This window comes from Primulina huaijiensis, chromosome 2, assembly GCF_012295235.1.
Source record: "Primulina huaijiensis isolate GDHJ02 chromosome 2, ASM1229523v2, whole genome shotgun sequence".
In the NCBI taxonomy this organism is placed as follows: Eukaryota; Viridiplantae; Streptophyta; class Magnoliopsida; order Lamiales; family Gesneriaceae; genus Primulina; species Primulina huaijiensis.
Window position 1 is genome coordinate 23,120,758 of NC_133307.1, and position 21,225 is coordinate 23,141,982.

General features: G+C 35.9%; 2 protein-coding genes and 1 long non-coding RNA gene across 3 annotated transcripts; 1 reads left to right on the forward strand and 2 right to left on the reverse strand.

The window, feature by feature from the left end:
• Window positions 1–2,599: 2,599 nt before the first annotated feature.
• Window positions 2,600–6,750, reverse strand: LOC140960184 (ent-kaurenoic acid oxidase 2-like). Its single transcript, XM_073418341.1, has 8 exons — window positions 6,229–6,750; window positions 4,761–5,238; window positions 4,358–4,624; window positions 3,594–3,683; window positions 3,436–3,514; window positions 3,233–3,339; window positions 2,976–3,097; window positions 2,600–2,886 (listed from the first exon to the last, which is right to left on the reverse strand). The coding sequence occupies exons 1-8, from the start codon at window positions 6,450–6,452 to the stop codon at window positions 2,781–2,783; spliced, it is 1,473 nt and encodes a 490-aa protein (XP_073274442.1). The 5' UTR covers window positions 6,453–6,750; the 3' UTR covers window positions 2,600–2,780.
• A 3,978-nt stretch (window positions 6,751–10,728) lies between these two features.
• On the reverse strand, window positions 10,729–13,304 carry LOC140970643 (uncharacterized). Its single transcript, XR_012174169.1, has 2 exons — window positions 11,066–13,304; window positions 10,729–10,938 (listed from the first exon to the last, which is right to left on the reverse strand). It is a non-coding gene; the product is annotated as an uncharacterized lncRNA (long non-coding RNA).
• Window positions 13,305–14,864: 1,560 nt separating this feature from the next.
• LOC140970644 (serine/threonine-protein kinase BSK2-like) lies at window positions 14,865–21,180 on the forward strand. The gene is made up of 10 exons (XM_073432458.1): window positions 14,865–15,540; window positions 16,597–16,817; window positions 17,398–17,533; window positions 17,708–17,841; window positions 18,171–18,276; window positions 18,977–19,062; window positions 19,490–19,678; window positions 19,820–19,978; window positions 20,213–20,326; window positions 20,729–21,180. The coding sequence occupies exons 1-10, from the start codon at window positions 15,459–15,461 to the stop codon at window positions 20,978–20,980; spliced, it is 1,479 nt and encodes a 492-aa protein (XP_073288559.1). The 5' UTR covers window positions 14,865–15,458; the 3' UTR covers window positions 20,981–21,180.
• Window positions 21,181–21,225: the final 45 nt, after the last annotated feature.

Sequence of the window (21,225 nt, forward strand, 5' to 3'; positions counted from 1 at the left end):
GAGAAGCCGACAGATTATTCTCATTTGCATACATTTGGAAGTCCTGTGTACGTTCTGTACAATGAGCAAGTAATATCAAAGTTGGATTCGAAATCCAGAAAATGGATCTTCTTGGGTTATGCTAATGGAGTAAAGGGGTTTCGCTTGTGGGATCCTACTGTTCACAAGCTTGTCATCAGCAGAGATGTTATCTTCGAAGAAGATAAAGTAATGGGAGACAAAGGCACACAAAATTCAGAAACTACTATTTTTCAGGTGGAAAATAAGACAGACGAAGGTCAAGTTTCTTGTGAAGCAGTACCAGAGCACGAAGAACAAGAACATGTTGAGTCTGAAGTTTCCAATGTGAGGCAGTCAACTCGAGACAGAAGACCACCAGGTTGGCTTTCAGATTATGTCACTGAAAGCAATATTGCATATTGTCTATTATCAGAGGATGGTGAGCCATCGAGTTTCCACGAGGCTACTCAAAGCTCGGATGTATCTTTGTGGATGATAGCAATGCAAGAAGAGTTGGAGGCATTAGACAGGAATAAAACTTGGGATCTTGTTACACTACCACGAGGAAGGAAAGCCATTGGAAACAGATGGGTCTATAAGATCAAGCGTGATGGCAATAACCAAGTGGAGCGGTATCGTGCTAGATTGGTGGTAAAAGGGTATGCTCAGAAAGAAGGCATTGACTTCAATGAGATATTTTCTCCTGTGGTTCGGCTTACAACAGTCAGAGTGGTGCTGACATTGTGTGCGGTGTTTGACCTACATCTAGAACAGCTAGATGTGAAAACGACATTTCTTCATGGAGATCTTGAAGAAGAAATCTATATGCTCCAGCCAGAAGGTTTTGCGGAAAAAGGCAAAGAGAACTTGGTTTGCAGGTTGAACAAATCTCTGTACGGTCTCAAACAGGCGCCAAGGTGTTGGTACAAGAGATTTGATTCCTATATCATGAGCCTTGGATACAACAGACTGAGTGCAGACCCTTGTACGTATTTCAAGAGGTCTGATGATGATTATATTATTTTGCTGTTGTATGTGGACGACATGTTGGTAGCAGGCCCCAACAAAGATCAGGTCCAAGGATTGAAGGCACAGTTGGCTAGGGAATTTGATATGAAGGACTTGGGACCAGCAAACAAGATTCTAGGGATGCAAGTTCACCGAGACAGAAGTAACATAAAGATTTGGCTTTCTCAGAAAAATTATTTGAAGAAAGTCTTGCAACGCTTCAACATGCAAGATAGTAAAGCCAATTTCGACCCCTCTTCTTGTTAACTTCAAGTTATCCTTCGAGATGTGTCCTAGCAGTGAAGCAGAGAGGATTGAGATGTCTCGAGTACCATATGCATCAGCAGTGGGAAGTTTGATGTTCGCCATGATATGTACAAGACCGGACCTTGCTCAAGCAGTGGGAGCAGTTAGTCGGTATATGGCGAATCCTGGAAGAGAGCATTGGAGCACTGTTAAGATGATCCTTAGATACATTAAGGGTACCTCGAATGCTGCATTATGTTATGGAGGATCGGATTTTACACTCAGGGGCTATGTCGATTCAGATTATGTTGGTGATCCTGATAAGAGGAAATCTACTACTTGTTATGTGTTTACACTTGCAGGGGGAGCAGTAAGCTGGGTTTCAAAACTCCAGACAGTTGTGGCGTTATCTACAACAGAGGCAGAATATATGGCAGCTACTCAAGGTTGTAAGGAGGCAATATGGATTAAGGTTATTGGAGGAGATCTGGCACAAACAAGAGAATGTTCTTTTGTTTTGTGACAGTCAGAGTGATTTGCACATCGCAAAGAATCCAGCCTTTCATTCCAGGACGAAACACATTGGAGTTCAATTTCACTTGTGCGAGAAGTAGTAGAGGAAGGAAGCGTGGATATGCAGAAGATCCATACGAAGGATAACATAGCTGATTTTCTGACCAAGCCTGTAAACACTGATAAGTTTGAGTGTTGTAGATTCTCAAGTGGTCTAGCGGAAACGTAAGCAGCAAAGAATGACAAGATTGAAAGGATGTGTGGAGATGAGTTTGATTCTCAATCAAATCTCCAAGTGGGAGAAATGTCGGTAGAAGACATGCAATAAATGCATGTCTTGTGGAATAATCAAAATTATACTTTGAAAAAATTGAAAACGTGGTTGGAGGAAGCTTCAAAGAAATTTCACGGGAATTACGTGAGAAGACAGAAGACGTGTTTTATACGCGTCTTCACACGGTCAAGATGCTCTATAAACAGAGCTCCCTCTTTCATTCTGAAATTATCCATTCTTCGAATTTTCTCTCATCTAATAGCATTTGAGTGCTTAGTTCTATAATATTTGTGAGGTGTTTTGTTCTCCTGTATTAAGAAAGTGTTCTCTTTGTAAACACAGTGAGTGAGTTGTACACCATAAAATATTATAGTGGAAATTCTTTTCATCTTGCCCGTGGTTTTTACCCTAATAATTTTTAGAGGTTTTCCACGTAAATCTCGGTGTTCAGTTTATTCTTTATTTTCGGATTTTATTATCTCAAATTTTGCACGTGGGACCAACACTCGTTTCCATAATTTTTTTATTTTTATTTTGAATTGGGGGAAGGGTCAATTTCACAAAATTGTTGTATTAAATTCATAGATTCAACTCGTTAGCCTCGTGACATAAGCTTTCCCAAAATCGAAAGGAGTCTTGAGTTCAAGACCTAAAGGCTAAAAGCCCCCGACGCAATTCTAAAATTTAGGAGCCAAAAAATAAGACAAGGATTTTCGATGAAAATTAAAATTATCCAGAACTATACATCTCGAGTAGCAACTCTTCTTATCCTCCCCAGACAATTGTCTTTAGGCCTGGAATGTGGTAGGTACATCAACGGACTTGTAGGATTGTGCCTCTCAAGCCTGCAACAAGCAACGAGAAATACTATGAAATTTTTCCCAAAAATATCAACAACGCAATGAGAATTCGAATAATAAACATGACTACGGACTTGTAGCTTAAGATAAAATAGTGAAGAAATATCGCGATTTCAATCTTGGCAAGATCGTTTCCGGGGCACAATCTGCTTCCAGCGCCGAAAGGAAGAAAATTCCCGGCTTTGGGTGTGAATCCCTACGTATTACATTAGAATGTATTAGGATTAAAAACTGAAGTTGAGTTATTTCAACTGCTCCTAAAACTCTTTCCGTAGTGCCATTAGAAGAAACTAAGTGCTAGATTTCCATTGCAACTCGGAAAGAAACTCACATCCCATCTCGAAGGATCAAACTTCTTCGGTTCAACATATGTTTCAGGATCTAGATGAACACCCCTAAACCATACCAAAACTTTCCATCCTTTTGGGATCGTGTAACCTGAAGAACCAAAGCAAGAAAATGTTATAGTTTAAGAATCAGCATGCATGCATGAATAAACATTTAAGAGGGTGGTTGCATGGTAGTATTACTTACCACTGATGTGAACGTCGTTCCTTGCCTCTCGGAAGACCACGAGCGAGAACGTTATGATGCGGAGTGTTTCGTCGATTACCTATGAGATTTACAAGCATTTTTTTAAGAATAAAAGAATCTGAAGCCGACATTGTCAAAGAGTGAGTAAGACGGCAAACCTTGGAAAGATACTCCATTTGTCTAACTTCTCTAAGTGTCAATCCTTGTTGGCCCGGTGGCCTGTTTTTCACAATTTCTTCTTGCTCTGCCTGAATGCATATATCCCACATTTTATATATATATAAAAATTCGTCCAGATACAGCGAGAAAAGGACTTTAAAGTCCAATACTGATGGATATTGGCCTAGGGATGGCAATTTATTCCCGCGGGTTCGGGGCTCCGCGGGGAAAACCCGAAACGGGACGGATTCGGGGATATGTTAATGGGTTTGGTTTCGGGTTCGGGGATTTTTAAAAATCCCCGAAATATATTGGGACGGGTTTGGGAATCCTATCCCCATACCAAACCCTCCCAAACTCGCCCCGATAATATATATTATTTTAAAAATTCGGGTATTTCAAACGGGGACGGGGACGGGGATTTTATCCCCGCGGGTTCGGGGACGGGGATTCCCCGATTAGATAGATCCGGGATAGATCCGGGGATGGGAGCGGAGATATAATTAGGGGACGGGGATGGGGATGGCAAACCCGCCCCCGTCCCGTCCCATTGCCATCCCTAGATATTGCTACTCTGATAGCACAACAACATTAAGCTCTCGTTTAATTTAACATACAGACCATTCATTGAAATATTTTAGGTAGTGTTTACAAATGTTTAAAAAAATGATTATGAACTTTTTCTTTATTGTGCAGCTTTATAAAAGAGAAGTCCATAATATCTTTTTTTTAAGTATTTGCAAATACTACCTTAATATCAAACCTTGGCTTTTTCGAACACATGGGGATGGTTTTGGAGGAACAGCGTAGCCCACATAGTAATGTGCCCCGAGGATTCGTGGCCAGCATTTAGGTACATGACCAAAACGTCGATAATCTCTTCGTCATTCAATCTTCTACCGTATTCGTCTTCTGCATCCATTAGAGCTTCCATCATGTCTTTCCTCTCGCTTGGCAGATCATGTTTCCTCCTCCGCTCCCTGCGTTCCGTAACTGTACCTTGAAGAACAGCGACAAGTTTTTTTCGTGCCTGAAATATCGAAAGTTCATTTAAGAATCAATGCTCAAATTTGCACTTCAGTGTTTTGAATTCAAAAAAAAAACATGTCATTAAAAGGTGCAATATCTATACGACATAGATCGAACACATTCGATACGCCAATTACCTTAAGTGCCTTATGGTAAGAAAATCCAGGAATATTGATTGCCAATGCTCTGACTCCATAATTCAATGCGGTATACTCCCTCTCCAAAGTCTCCATAACATCTTCACTTTCCGAGCTCAAGAAAATGTACATTATTATCCTAAAAGTTAGTTTCCTAAGTTCAGTCAGGAACTCGATTTGTCCCATATCTGCCCAGTTTTCTAAGGCCAATATCACATTATCTTCTATATATTTCAGGTAAACAGATAACGATTCTTGCCCATTCACCGGTGACGATGTCAACTTGCGCAGCCGCCGATGCTCCTCATCGAAAATTCCGACAAATGAATTCTTCCCGATGAGGTTCACGGTGGCCGATGGCCAACCGGGCTTAAACGAGTCGTCATCGGTTAAAACTCTCCGACATGTTTCTGCTGTGGTGACAATTATACCAGGGTTCCCAAACATGTGCACTTTGTACATTCCAGTATGTCCAAATCTGCAATTTTTCGAGGAAAAGTTGAGCATTTTTTTTTCGGTATCGAGGAATATCAGTGGATTTGATTAAATTTCCAACATACAATTAATCCATTTGACGGAAAAAATTAAAATGGTGTCGTTATAGTCTCAATGCTCGAATTACTATTGGATTATGGTAACCGTCTGTGCTTGAATTTAAAGATATAGTAACTTTTTTTTTAAGCAATTACAAACACTCCCTAATCTACAGTCATCCCAAATGATCGAAAATTAAGAAAAGCAAAAGGAATAGACGTTATTCAGTGATACATGAAATTTAGAAAGGAAAAAAACAAAGTCAAATTTTAAGATATGAAAATAAGTTGAATATGTCACATCATAACAAATATTGATATGAAAACATAATGATTTAAGTGATCTACAGCTTCAATCAATAGAACTTTTTTTTTAAAAAAAAGAAAAAGAAATCAGTGCAATATATACGGAATTAGAAGTTAAACAACCAATTAATTAATTAATTATACATCAAACATGGGGCAATCATTAATTATCATAATTCATAAAGTAAAAACTAATGCCATATGTTATCAAAGAATAACTAAACAACGTGAAAAAAAACTAACTGGCCTCTTGACCTCGACATCAAGTGTCGCACAAAAAGGAAAATATGTCGATCGAGTTCGAGATCCCCTAATCATATACCTAATTGTAATAAATAAATAAAAATAACAAAGAACATGTCAACTTGATGCATGCTCCAAAGATTCTCCTCCATACACGACATTTACTTTTATGACAATAAATATTGTAAAAACTTAGTATATGCCCACAAAAATATATATATACATATATTTCATCTCGTAAATAAGTGAAACCACCGCCTAACCCTCTTGTCCCCCACTCAACAGACTTTTAATTTGAATCTACCCTTTCATACGTACATATACACATATATATATGTAAGTATGTACGTATGAAAGGGTAGATTCNTATAGAAAGAGATGGTGACCTGTTAACGAAGTAGGAGATGAACGATTCGGGATTGGCAGACTTGAAAGCTCTAAGGAAGGACCACATGTTACCAATAAACGGCCAACCGAAATCACCTGGCGGAAGTTGATACCTTTTCTCACCCAATTCCCTCTCACAATACCAGCAATTTACACCCTTTAACGCCCATTTCACCACCCAAACCCCACAAAAACACCCCACTAATATAATCATCCAACCCATCAAGATTAATTTTGAGCTTAAAATCGTAAAGGGTTGTTTGATCTGCAACAAAGAAGAGAGGATGTCGAAGGAGGAACAAAAAAAGAAGAAGAAGTTGTTTTAAACTCCCATGAGTCCTTTTCCGAGTACTATGACGGATCATATAAAGAGGGAAGTAGAGAGACGCAGTGGGATGCGGATGTGATGAAAAGGAAAAATGGGAGAGAACAATCAAAAAGTTGAAGTGGGATTTGTTTCGAATTAAATAAAATAAGTGTAATAAAGAAGTGATCAAATGTGAGGTAGGGAGAGGGGGGTGGAATTTATGTATCTTTGTAAATGGAAAATAGGACATACACGAAGCTAAATTTGCCGGCCTCATTCTATTCGATTTGTCTTCTTGTGCGTTGCATCGATTCCTGTGATGATAGTCAAAGTAGTCCTCTCTTTCATTTCATAACACCTTGATAACCTACTTAATTGTTAACATTAATTAAAATACTACAGTTTTGGACGACAATTAGGTCTAAATCTTAATTTTAATATAATATTAATATTAAAATTTATATATATCATTATATGTCGAATTATCTTTATAGATCCACCTGCTATTACTTTATAAAATTTCATATTCCGGTTGTTCATTTGTAGACATGAGATATATGTTAGATGTTCACATAAGTCGAATTAAGTTATGAGAGTTGTATGTATAGATTTAGACAATTACTCTCATTGAAGCTAGTTTTTTATGATAAGGTTAGGTTCAATCAGCCTAATATAATTGCGAATTGGTTAGGTCCCGCTCATCCTCTATATAGACGGATTGGGCAGATAATTTTTCAAATGGCAGACCAAAACCCATCACGTCAAATGGTAGATTGTGGCAGGTTATTGGTGGTAACAATATTTTATAAATCCACAACAATTTTATATCTATACAAGCACAAATTTAGTATTTTCCCCCCTTTTTTAACTCGACGAGTTATTGAGTCTAACACACAATAAATAAATCAAAATTTTACTTTAACAAAGGCAATGCGAGACAACAAAAAAAAAAACTTATAGATTTTCCCTCCCTAGTTTGAGATTTTTTTTTCGGCCATTAGCTGAGAACCTTCGTATTTGGATATATTTTTATTTTTACTTTTTCTAAAAAAGGCTCATATATTATCGGTCCATTCATGATGATCACGACTCTATAGACCTTCCATTGGAAATGTAAATCAATCATGTACAGTGGAATGGGCTTAAATGAAATACAGATGTTATTCTTCTTTTTCTTTTTATTTTCTTCTTTTTTTATATATAATTTATGTTATTGCCTAGTAAAATAAATTTATATTTCTTTAAAATAAATAAAATAAAAAAGTTTATGAATTGATTTTGACCTTAATAATGTATTGTATATTCTATATTAATGGGCCATGGGCATGGGCTGCCTCTTTCGACTTAAGATAAAGAAACGGCCACGGCAGTGTCGAATCACCTACTTGCACGCCCAGCATAAAGAATGTGCTAAAGCAAGGAAAGAAATAAAATTTATGATTAATCAATTTGATTATAATTCAATCTGTACATAATTTATTGAATTCAAAGACAGATAAAATATAAAAATAAATTATCAAGTCTCATCAACACTATTTTGATACTCATTGAAAATTTAGGGTCCGGTTCCAGCAGGTGACGTAGTCCGAATGTAGACCTCGAATTTACTCTAGACCTGAAATCACGAAGGAGACCGTTAAAAAGGGACGAGGAGGGTGTCCCGCTGTAGCCCCTCCGACGCTCAAGTCAGAGACTGAGAATATAATGAGATGACAGTTAAGGGTGCTGCTAAAAATCAATATACTGAATCCATGAATTAGACACTAAAAACATGATATTTATTGGAGAGTACATAGGTCTGTCATTGCCCTTCTACCTTGGCTAGAGATGGGCCGAGATCCAAAATCTGATTTGGGCCTGATTTTGATGGCTTATTCATGGGTATCACTATTGATATTAAAATTGAATCAGAGAACAAATATTACAAACTACCTCTTTTAAAATAACATTTGAGGTTTTTTAAAAAATGAGGATTATTTAAGGGGGGGGGGGGAAAAAAAACTTCACCATCAAAACTCTCTCGTACAACACATAAAACATTTAATATATTGTGTGTTTGAGACGTCTCGAGTTCAAGATTTACAACTGACTCCACTCATAATAAAAAAAATATATTAACGGTTTTTTTTTTCTCTATGTGTATAATTGAGCACGTGGAACCATGATGTGTGAACCTTGTCTCCACATTCTTATCCTCATTTTCATTATGTCTAATCTTAAATTATTTCTACTAATGTATTCATTTATTTCAGAATAGACCACCTATGTTAATGGTGGGATCAGTAACGACATACAATATTAAACTTGGGTTTGTGTTGTGTGTGGATATTAGAGTTGGATTCCAATTCATGTCGTAGATGATTATTGTGGCTCAAATGTTGAATATAAGTCATAACCCCACATGCATGTGTTGAGCTTTTTCCATGCATAAAATATTCACGTACTGTTTCTATTTTGGTATTTCCCAGTTATCGGGTAACGGAAAAGTAGAGAATTTCTTCAACAATTTAATTACTATATCTGTCCTAATAATACATCTTTAATTTACTTTTTTTTTTCAATGAAAATAATTATATTGAAAAGTGTTCCCGATGTTTAATATTAATTAATACCAGCAAAATTACGATTCATTAGCAGATTATTTGATCACACAACTATTATTATTATTTTTTTATTATCTAATACCATATACCATATTATTAAGTATTCTAAAATCTAAATTCATGATTTTCGGTGGATAAAATTATACTTTTTCATAACTCTATATAGTATTTAATATTTAAAAATTTATTATGATAAATTAACAAAGATACAAAATTATCTATACCTTATCTAAATTGAACTCGATATTGGTTTCAATTTTATGTAATTTTAAATATAACTGTTAATACAAAAAATTATTATAACATTTTAAAATAGAGAAAAGTAACATATTTATATAAATATTTAAAAACATATACCCAACTCATCATAATCATACAGCTATCGAGATATTTTCGACAATTTATTAATTAACTAATGAAAATTTTAAAAAAATCATGTTAAATCTGAATATTTCGATTTTGAAAATAAAAGATACAGCAGCGACACTAACCTATCACAAAATCATGTCACATCGTCTGAAAACGAAATAGCTCACACATCCTGAGTGTCAATATCACGATATCTTTTCTAAGATTATGGTCACTAAATGATAAAATATCTTCTATTTATAGCCTTTTTGGGGGGTAGAAAAGGTCCAAAATCAGTAACTCAGAACCAGAAATGTCCACTAAAATTACATTCAGCGCCTCACAGAAACAGACAACACCACTGAATTTGTGAAGGGCAAGAAGATCCATTGAAATCTCCAAAAGCTAAAAAAGACAACCCCAGAAAACAGAGCAAAATGGGCTAATGCACAGATAAACATGTTGTCTTCTTCTGCTATCCTTCACAAGTTGGAATTACCAACTTTTGAAAATATGTCTTCTAGTCTAGGCCTCAAATGGCCATGCCCTTCATTTGATATTATGATCTAAATGTCGGGTTTTACAAACCATTTTGTCTGAAATCTTGAATGACCCTGTAATAATTTAATATTATATAGTACAAGTTTCGGTTCCTGAAAATCGGTCCAATAGAAGTGTTGTACATTTTACGATTATGTATTTGAAATTTTTCCCTATAAAATAAACAAATAATTTACGTGTAAGCAATATGATTTTAGATGTTTCAAAATTTCGAAATATTTTTAATAAGGTACACTACATAGTACTAAAGTAGCTAGTCAAAATATCTTTTAAGTCGGTTATATACCGAAAGTTACGTGGTAAACCAAATAACTGGTGACAGTCTAGCCGATTTAACAAGGGGTGAAAGAAGTGTAAAAATATTGATTTTAGGATTAGTATTATTTCTAAAGATCTGAATTTCACCTCCCAAGCTATCCTTCGTATGAAACCCAGTAGAACGTAACCAAAATAACAAATCTTTACATATATAATGACACAAAATATGGGGTCCTGCAGATTGTTCCAATTTCCGGTTTTACCAGTAAAAGACTGAAGAATGGGTTGATCTGCAGGTAGGAAAGTTGTAAAAGATAACTCACCAAATGTATCATGATATCAATATTACAGTACATGTTTTCGAAAGAAAACACAATTACACCCAAAATCCAGTAAACGAAGTGTTCTATAAATGATCAGAAAGATTTACATTGTGGTGTCGATTTATAGACCTACTGTGAAAGGCTAACCATCAACTTGGCCAGGCAATAATGGCAGAACTTTCACATCAGGCAACGATGAATAGGATATGGATATTAACTTGGATCGATATTTCTCGTCTCCATCACGAGCAGTAGTTTCAATGACTTTCTCATCTTCTACATCTTTGGGAGACTTTTCAGCATTTTGATCTGCTTCGGGTACTCGATAAGAGATCGCAATTAGTGATTCACGAGTCACGTCCTCAGCTATGTCTTTGACAGGTTCTTTCTTATCCATAGATCTCAATACTGAAACATCAAATTGAAGGGGACTAACCAGATTGTAACAATATGATGGAAACCAAGCAATTTGTCTTCAAATCCATCAGGCCGATCTTAATATATCAGCTCTTATAAGGAGTATTTGTAAAAGTTCTACTAATATAAATTATTAATTCTCTCCGCATATTGTAATAAAGAAATAACTCTTCGTTGCAACAAAAATATTGACTCAAGAGAAAACCAAACGATACATGTCCCATGGAAATCAATCACCATTAAATGTCACCACAAAAACATAGCATTTGAATATTAACACCAGGAAATATGTCCCTTGGAATTACAACGGCCCTCTAACCCAAGAATACTTTTCACGTGGAACCTAATTCACTGTATACCAATTTTCTTCTTCATTGGAACGAAATAGAAGCTACAATGCCCATGCAAGAATTCAACAAAAGCATGGTTCCTAGAACATCCTAAGAAACAATGATATTACGCCGCCAAGCAAGCGGATACTAGCTCACACAAAATTCTGTAAAACTGGCCAATATCCCCTCTTTGTTCAGCTTCACTCAAGAAAAATAACTAAATGATCAGTATATTTTCATAATCCTACCACTTGATCTAACAAAAGAATAATGCAGATGTCTGAGCGTGTAGACTGATGTTGAAATGAGAGACAGGCTTGGAGACTTGGTCTAGGTTAGAAAGAAGGCCATCGGGAAAGACTACCTGCTAATTAGCTGAGTTCACTAGATTCACATGTCTAATCAACAACTTCATCTGGCAGTCTTATTTCTCTTTACATTGGATGATTCGTCTATATATCACTTTGGTTCATTCTCGAGTGTCTATTTCAGAGGGAAAAAAAACACCAGATCAAACTATGAGAGCGCTGAAAACTACAGAACATAAAGACGTGCCTCATGAGAAAAGTATCAGGAACAGTAACATCTTTACGACACATCCGTGATTCAGCATAAACTCTTTATACACCAACTCCCATGAAAAGTTATATAAATAAGTGAAATATAATTATTGCAACCAGGTTCTGATTTCTGAACTACACTCGATACCACCCTAGTTTCACCATAAAAAGAAGCTACTCCACTAAATTTAGTCAGTACAACTTACGCAACAGATGATGATTATAAGCTATCATTAGGTATGAAAACCGGTAAGTATCACCTAAGATATATCCAAGGTTCTAAAATTTCCTAAGCGCTAGTCGGACATTAGACCAAAGACTAGCACATCTAGCGGTATCAACATATTAAGATGAAATTCGGTGTGTTAAATCAGGTCAACAAATCGCATTTCTTGTTGGACTTTGGCTTAAAGCCTATAAAAAATTATTTTTCATTTTAATTGGACTTTTAATTTTTTAAAAACCCGAAAAAATATTGAATTAATCCTAGGGATGCCTAGGCTGGCCTACTAGTACTTTTTCGTGCGGCCGCCTAGGTCGAATTTTAGAATACCCGGCATATTAGTTAGCATATAATTCCTAACAGTCTTGCTATCCCCAATTTGATTAGTTAATCAGCCAGGTGCATAAATATTTTCGAACCCTTTTCACACAAAAGGCTATCATCAAAGGCTAAAGCATAAGGTACTCAAAAAATTGTATCCATGTACCAAAATCAGATATCTGAAATATAGGATGCCACCAACACCTCAAAATACTTCAAAATATAAGAAACAAATGAAATCCGGGATTCTAGTCCGACGAAATGAACCCCAAAGACTAAATTCGAAAACTACATAATACGATGCTCGATAATCATATTGAGATCAACACAATATGCAGATAAAGGGCCCTCTCACACATAGAAGCAGAGGCCTAAAATCCCCGGTGATAAATCTTCAAAGACAGAAACTCGAGATGAACCCCCCAATAGAAATGAACACCAAAGATTAAAGTCGAAAACTTCATAATATGATGCGCCAGAATCATATTATGATCAACATAATCTGCAGATAAAGGGCCTTTTCATACACATAGACGCAAAGGCCTAAAATCCCCGGTGATAAATTTTCAAAGACAGAAACTCGAGACGAACTCCACAATAACTTTAATCTCAAAATCCCAATAAAAGAAAAAACACAATAAAACCCCCTAAGATCTTCAAACAAAAAAGGGGCAATCAATCTTACGTCAAAACTTCGGACAGGAAACAACAAATTTCATCACGAAGCCATCAACTATAGCAGAACGAAATTAAAGTCAAATAGTAGTCAAAACGAGACAAAAACAAAAACCAATAACCATCGATTCAAAACAAAGAAAGATAGCGTACATAAACCTCCATTGAAATGATTATTAACCAACAACACGAATTAAACAAATGACGAAATCAACAAACAATACAGAGATTTCGGAGAAAAATACCTGCTCGATGAAATTGGGAAATGCCGACCTTTTCGGTTAGATTCCGATGTAGTAAAATTGGAAAGTTCGTTTGCGATTGTCACGAGCGATGCACGTGCCTTGTCCGAAGGACGGTTAAAATTATTCTTAACTCTTTGGGCTGTCACAGGCCCATTAAATACAATTCGAACTAAATTGTTGGGCCGTTCCTGTCTCACACTCTCACATCTTATGTCCGACATGTTTGTAAATAAAATAACTTCCATCTAAACCCATGTTATTTCTTATTTAATTTCATTTGACATTTTTTTTAATAGCTATAGAATTTGTAGCCACTATCTTTTTATGAACATCGGTAAACTGGATCTCTTAGTCCACTAACTCGATGTCTATTCTTATATGCATTATTGGGGCAATGCCCTGAGAATACAGTCTTGTTACCATTAATGGTTCTTAAATACTATTATAGTAGATATCGAGGCTCATTCTAGACAAATACTTTATTAGTTAAAAAGACTTTAAATATGTGTTTGACCAAAATTTTTGTAAAATTTTTTTTAATAAAAATTATTTTCCAAGTATATTTTTTAATGTATACTTTAGAGGTTTTTTTTTATGTTTTTAAAATAGAAAATAATATTCTTCGAGTAAAAAATAGTTTTTATCGAATATTTTTCCAAACACATATTTATTCATAAAAAAATCTTTTATAAGTATTTGTGTTAAGAGGTCCAAGTTCCAATCTTAATATGGTATCAGAGCTCATGTTCTACCATTATGTGTTGGATTGTCCATAGTTGAGACACCCGTTCTGCCCATAATTAGGTCATTTGTAAATTTCACGCTCCAGATGTTCATTCCTAGGCGTGAGGAAGATGTGTTAGTTGTCTCACATCGGTTAGATAAAATCCCTGAGAGTTGCATATATGAAATTGGACAATCCTCCCCTTTTGAGCTAGCTTTTGGGATTGAGTTAGGTCTAAGTTTCAATATTAACAATTTGACCAAATGGTGCGTGAGATGTTGTTATCTTATTCCAAGTGAGGACCAAAGTGTGGCATTACCAATTAGGATCTTGATCTTTTTCAATATTTTGGAATAACTCAATAATTATATTATAATATATATAGTTATTAAAATAGATAAACCATCTAACGTATTTTTCTTAAATATTATAATCTCATAAAGGAATATGTCATTCAAAAAATAAAATAAAATTTACATCATTCCTCCTTGTATTCTTTATGTTATTATATATGAAAGTACATGTATAGAATCAAAACCTCCCAAAATAAAAAATTTAGATTTTAATCCTATTTTGATAAAAAAAAAAATTGTTCTTTTTACGTGTGATTTGACCTTTGTTTTTGAGTAGATATTTGAAGTTTATTTCGAAATAAACTTAAAAAATAATAAATCAAGGGGAAAAAAGCTTTCATATTTTATATACCAAACTATGTAAATTTTTTTTTTTTTCCCCGTACTTTATACACACAAAAAGGCACACAAGCTTTACACACAAACGCAGAGAAACGCACACAGTTGCTGCAGGTGTGAAAAATGGAACTGCTCGGTTGGATGCACACAACCACCAAAGCATTTTACAGTTTTTACTGCAAAATCAGTACCTCTTCTTCTCTCTTCACATGCCAATCATCCTCTTATCATGTCAAATCCCACTCCCACTCTTTCTAATAATCGATCCCTCTCTCATAAACAGGTAAAGTTGCGTCCACATTGATTTCCCGAGAACAAATTGTTCTTGCCTTGTTTCTTGACACCCTTCAAGGTTTTTAGTTCGAATATTGAAGATTTAGTGGAACTTTCTTACATTGATTCCCAAAGATTGAAATTTTAGCTTTGTTTCTTGAAACCCAACATGTTTTTTGCTCATAGGTAACGGTAGAGAGGTGTTCTCTTGATTTGATTGGGCAATATCAAGTTTTTGTCCTTGTTTCTTGAAAGTTGAAACCACCTGTCAAGGTTTTTAGCTCGTAGGTAAGCATAAAGTAGTGTACTTATTTAAGTGCTAAATACACGGAGTGAGTGTGGAAGTGTGAATGTGAGCAAACTAGAGATGGGCTGTTTGCAGTCCAAAACCGCTAACGTTCAATCACCTGACCAGGAATCTTCTCAGCCTGATGCTAAACCAGATCCGGGTATTTCAATCTTTCTTCTTTGTTCTTACTTAACCATTTGGTGAGCTTTTGAGCGTATTGGCTTGTGTGCTTTTAACTCATTGTGGGTGCGACGTTTATTGATTCTCATTGTTTCTTAATCTTCTTAATTTGTTTCTTGTTAGTTTCCGAGATTATAAGAATGTGATTTATGAATGATTGAGCCATTGTATGTGCTCGTTTATCTGTGACTGGTGACAAAGTTTCTCTCTCTCTCTCTGTTATCTGCGCACTTGAAATGTTCTTTGGATGGTGTGAATCAAGATATCAAGTAAATGCGAATGTATCTTGGTGCCATATTGGCTACCATTCCAGTTCCTTTGCGATGTTTTGGAAAGATCCAGATCATCCATTTTCTTTAGCTAATTAAAATTATTATAATTCTACATAAAACTTTCCATGTACGGTAATACCATTCTATTACCATAGGCACCACATATTTTCAGCTGATATCGTGGTCGTTCAGTGTTCAGGTCATTCCTGAGTCCTTTTATCGGAACTGCGCATCGCCCAGTCCATCGTCGCTGTATGCTTTTTTGAGTTTTGGCCAGAAACATTGTCTATGTTATACATTTTATACCATGTGTTTTACCTTTCACGGACTACTTTCACGTCCCTCATAATTTCCCCTGTGAATTGCCTTATCGTGTCTGGATACAATTTGCGTTTTGTTTAGAATTCAGTTTTAAATATGTGTTGCACTTTATTTATTCACCCTTTTGTCACTTGGGTTTTTCTTTTATGCGTGTTGAGCAAATAAAAATTGGGTTATTGAGCTGTGATAGTGTCACATTGGGATATGATTATTTCGGATAGAATTATACTTTAATATGTTAACACACGCTTATAGGAAACGATATTTTATTAAATAATAAAAACTAATAGTTACAAAAAGTGGACAATATTTTAACACACACTTGTACAAGCAGAATGTTTTGTATCATTGTTAAACATTGAACATTCTGCATTTTCCATATTCAAGGGTAAAACAACTGAAAATTTCTGAGACATTTTATATGTTGATTGATTACTGCCCAGAAAATGGGGGCCAAGTGGATCAGGATCAAATACCTGCTTTCAACGAATTTGCACTTTCAGAACTGCGAGCTGCAACGAATGGCTTCAGCAGTGAGTTGATAGTTTCAGAGAGTGGAGAGAGAGCTCCTAATGTCGTGTATAGAGGGAAACTTCGGAATAACCGGCTTGTTGCCATCAAACGATTCTCAAAGCAATCATGGCCTGATCCGCAACAGTTTGTGGTCAGTTTTCTATATGTTTCGGTGATACAAGTGTCAACATATTTTCATTTACTTACCATTCAATTGTAGTGCATATGTGAGCTGGACCAATGTGCTAGTAGTGTTCTTTTACTTGATTTTTGCTGTAGTAAAATTACAATCACTCCTGGTGATATTGTTCCATCTGTCACTTTATTTGTTCGACTGTCGAAAGGAGTAGTTTTACAGTTAATTGGTTCTGATTTAGTATGCCTCTGATTATTTATAACAATTTACGCATTAATATTTGCATTTTGAGGAATGTTCCATAAAATCCTTTAATTTTATAGCAGATTTTTGTCATAGCTCTCGTTTAACACCTCTAAAGTTTTTTGGATATGCTATCTAACATATATTGAATATGTTGCAACTTATTTTGCTAGGATATATTGTATCATCAATTTGAAATTGTTTGTCATTGTCAATCAACTGTAAATGACTGAGCGTGAGATGTCATTTCGAAGAATTACTATGCTATCCCTGACGTTTTTTCACAAGAAAATGTCTAATTTTGAAAAACTGCTAAGCTTCTTACAACATCATCGATGACATTCCTTCACAGGCAGAAGCTGCTGGAGTTGGCAAGGTCAGACACAAGAGAATGGTGAACTTAATTGGATGCTGCGCTGAAGGAGATGAACGCCTGTTAATTGCTGAATATATGCCAAATGATACGCTGTCTAAGCATCTGTTTCATTGTAGGATTTTTTTTATTTTTTTCTAATCACTTCAGTAATTCTGAAATCATTTGACATATGTCTTAGGCTGAATATCTTTTGGCCCTCCCTTTCGACTTGTTCACATATAAAGCATAACTAAGCTTCTGATTTTCCGCCATTTCATCGGGTGTGTTTCTTCACATTTTGCTGCAGGGGATAAACAACCTCTCCAGTGGGAAATGCGTGTGAGAATCGCATACAACATTGCAGAAGCCCTTGACCACTGCAATGCCGAAGACCGGAAAATATATCACGACTTAAATGCTTACAGAGTTCTTTTTGATGAGGTAATCGAGTTAACATAAGTTGCCCGAACAACCATTAATCTTGTACTCGCAGAAACTGAACATTACTAGTCAATCAGTCTACCAGTTTGCTTGTGCTCGTATTTTCAGTGTGACCTAAAAAATGAACTGCCTTTCTACATTGGACCATGAACCATGTCCCAGATATATGGTCACTACAAAATGGTTATGCTTTTCATTAGTGTAGAAACTGGCTTACTGTAATCCTCTATAACCTGAACAAGATGCATCATAAGATTTTTGCTGGTGTAAATGGCTATTGACAGTTAAAATGGATCATTTGGTTTTGATTACATGGGTTCATATTGCAGGATGGAGACCCTAGGTTATCTAGTTTCGGCTTGATGAAAAACAGTAGGGATGGGAAGAGCTATAGCACCAATTTAGCTTACACTCCCCCGGAGTTTTTACGTACAGGTATATTCATGTTTTCCCTGTAGCTCCTTCATATAATGTTACCGTTGAAATTTTCTCGAGTACCATTCTAATATACGAGAGTGGTGATTCAGGGCTTCTCTCTATTTTCTTGTTCGAGCTTGAAAATCTTTGTGAACTGCTCCTTCTTACTCCAGCATAGATGCATCAAATGAACGAAAAATGTAGTGCCTTATACAGCTATGGTGGGCATGTTGAAACTTGAAAGATGTTTTCTTGATGGACAATAACTAGGATACCATACGCCATACATAAAAAAGGAGATTCACGATGGAACGTCTCACTGGATGAGTTATCGGAAATAAAAATGACAGGCAGAGCACATTAGCTAAAATTTTATCAATCTCCTGAACTCCACAATTTTATTTCCTTCTTGTTATATGCATTAAATTATCATAGTGAATCTTCTGCGCATGAAAATAGACCAAGCAATGAAGACTTACCTTAAAATTCTATGATAGCTACCTTGCTGAACAAGAGATTATAACTCGAGACACTTTAGTGTGCGGTTATTTCTTCCATAGTTCCAAGAGATTCAAGTATAATGACAATCTCATGGATGGTTTACATTGAGTGATGTACCATGCTTGGTTAACTATACTATCTAATAATTTGGTATGACTTGACTTTTTTATTTTTTATTTTTTATTTTATATTTTATTTTTTATCTTAACCTTTTCAGGCAGGGTGATTCCAGAGAGCGTGATCTACAGTTATGGAACTGTGCTTCTGGACCTTTTGAGTGGGAAGCATATTCCACCCAGCCATGTACAGTGCTTTTATCACTTGTATTCATTTATGTTTTCCTGGTTTTTGTTTTTTCAGCATTATACCCTTTTAGGTTTCAGTTTCATTTTTTTAACTAATTACTCTCAAATAGTTGAGCAGCATCTTACAATAATTAATTATAACGCACATGCTAGATACTAACGGCATAGTCGATAGTAAGTTTTGAGTTGATCAACCTGAGTACCATATAGCTGAATATTGAAAAGACTTAAGACACAGAATGAAAAACAATTTTAATTCAGTAATTATTATGAGGAATGCAGAAGGATGTGCTAGTCACATGTAATTTGCTAAATTAAAATGATTGTTGACCTCATTAGTCAATGATATCATATATCCAAGATGACTTGTATATTTTCTGAGTCTTTTAATTGATGAGTTTCGTAATGTTGAGCCTGTTCCTCAGGCTTTGGACCTGATTAGAGGAAAAAATGTTTTATTGGTGATGGACTCGTCCTTGGAGGGTCAATATGCTAACGACGATGCTACCGCACTAGTCGAACTTGCCTCAAAGTGCCTTCAGTATGAGGCTAGGGATAGGCCTAGTATCAAGTTTCTTCTTACTGCTGTAGCACCCCTTCAAAAGCAGAATGAGGTAACACTTCAATCTAGCAGATTTTCTTTTGTTATATGCACTTACCCATGATCACATACATTTTGGAAAACCAACTGCTCCTGCTCTATTAGCTCAATATTTCGAATTAATTTGCAAACGTGATGCTATTTACCATTGTAGGTCGCATCACATGTGCTTATGGGTCTGACAAAAACCCCTGTGGTTCTGCCCACCATGCTATCTCCTCTTGGAAAGGCTTGTGCAAGAATGGACCTTACTGCCGTACAGGACATCTTGCTTAAGACAGGTTACAAAGATGATGAAGGTGCCGATAATGAGGTTAGCTATTTTCTTGTAATCTTTGAACATAGAATCGGAAACCATCTCAAGTTTGTTGGATATTCCAAGTATTACTCCAAATTCTTTTGTGCTTGAAGTATGTATTGAAAGTCAATGTTGCTTGTTTAGAACGTGTTACAATCTGAACTTTGATGCGTAATCTATGTTGTATGAAGTTATTCTACTTTTACCATTTGCAATTCATATTTATGTAATGTGTGCTCACTGGTAAAGCTCTCATTCCAAGAGTGGACACAACAAGTTCAAGACATGCTAAATACAAAGAAATTTGGGGATATTGCATTCCGAGACAAGGATTTCAAGAATGCGATTGACTACTACTCCAAGGTATAGTGTTCTTGTTTGCTCAAGATTGATCTTCTATCATCGTATGGGTCGAGCATGTAATACCTTGTCCTACATCAAATTCTGGGATATATGTTAATGGCTGTCTAGTGCTACCAGTAGAACTTCTACAACAACTTGGATCAATAATTTCCATAAAGTGAGTGTGGATACAAAGTAAGTGGTTAGTAGAATCTGTATATAATCTTGCTTGTTTGAGCTTGTTCGGGGTGTGACAGGGCAGTTTCGCTGTTCATATTCCTGCAAAGTCGAAGTTCATTCAGTAATTAGAGACTGGCCATTTACTCAAAATTCTGCATACCACATATCACACGTATCTTCTTATATGTAAAGTTTCTCACCTCTGCTTTCCTGAACCGAATCCAATTATTTTGCTTCATGTAGCTTGTATCGTTGATGACTGTCCCATCTGGCACGGTATTCGTGAGGCGAGCTCTCTCTTATCTGATGATCGGCCAACCGGAACTTGCTTTGAGAGATGCCATGCAGGCTCAGGTTTGCTCGCCCGAATGGCCAACGGCCTTCTATATGCAGGCTCTTGCTCTTTCCAAGCTCGGAATGGAGACGGACGCACAGGATATGATCAACGACGGAGCAGCATTTGAAGCCAAGAAACAAAACAGTTGGCGAAACTAGATTACACGGGCTTGTCATCTGTTGAAAATCAATTGTTTTATCTTGTTATGGGGCGGTGAAATTTGGTCGTGAAACGTTTGATATGTATTGTAGTTCAAATAGATTCAAGTAATGGGATGTTTAAGTACTTCAGTAAGGCTACATTCTGGCTGGTATTGTTGTGTTTTGTTCAAGAAATGTGTATCTGCCTTATCTTCCTAGTTTTACTGTTGTGGAAGAAATAATTATGCAAGTTATTCACACAT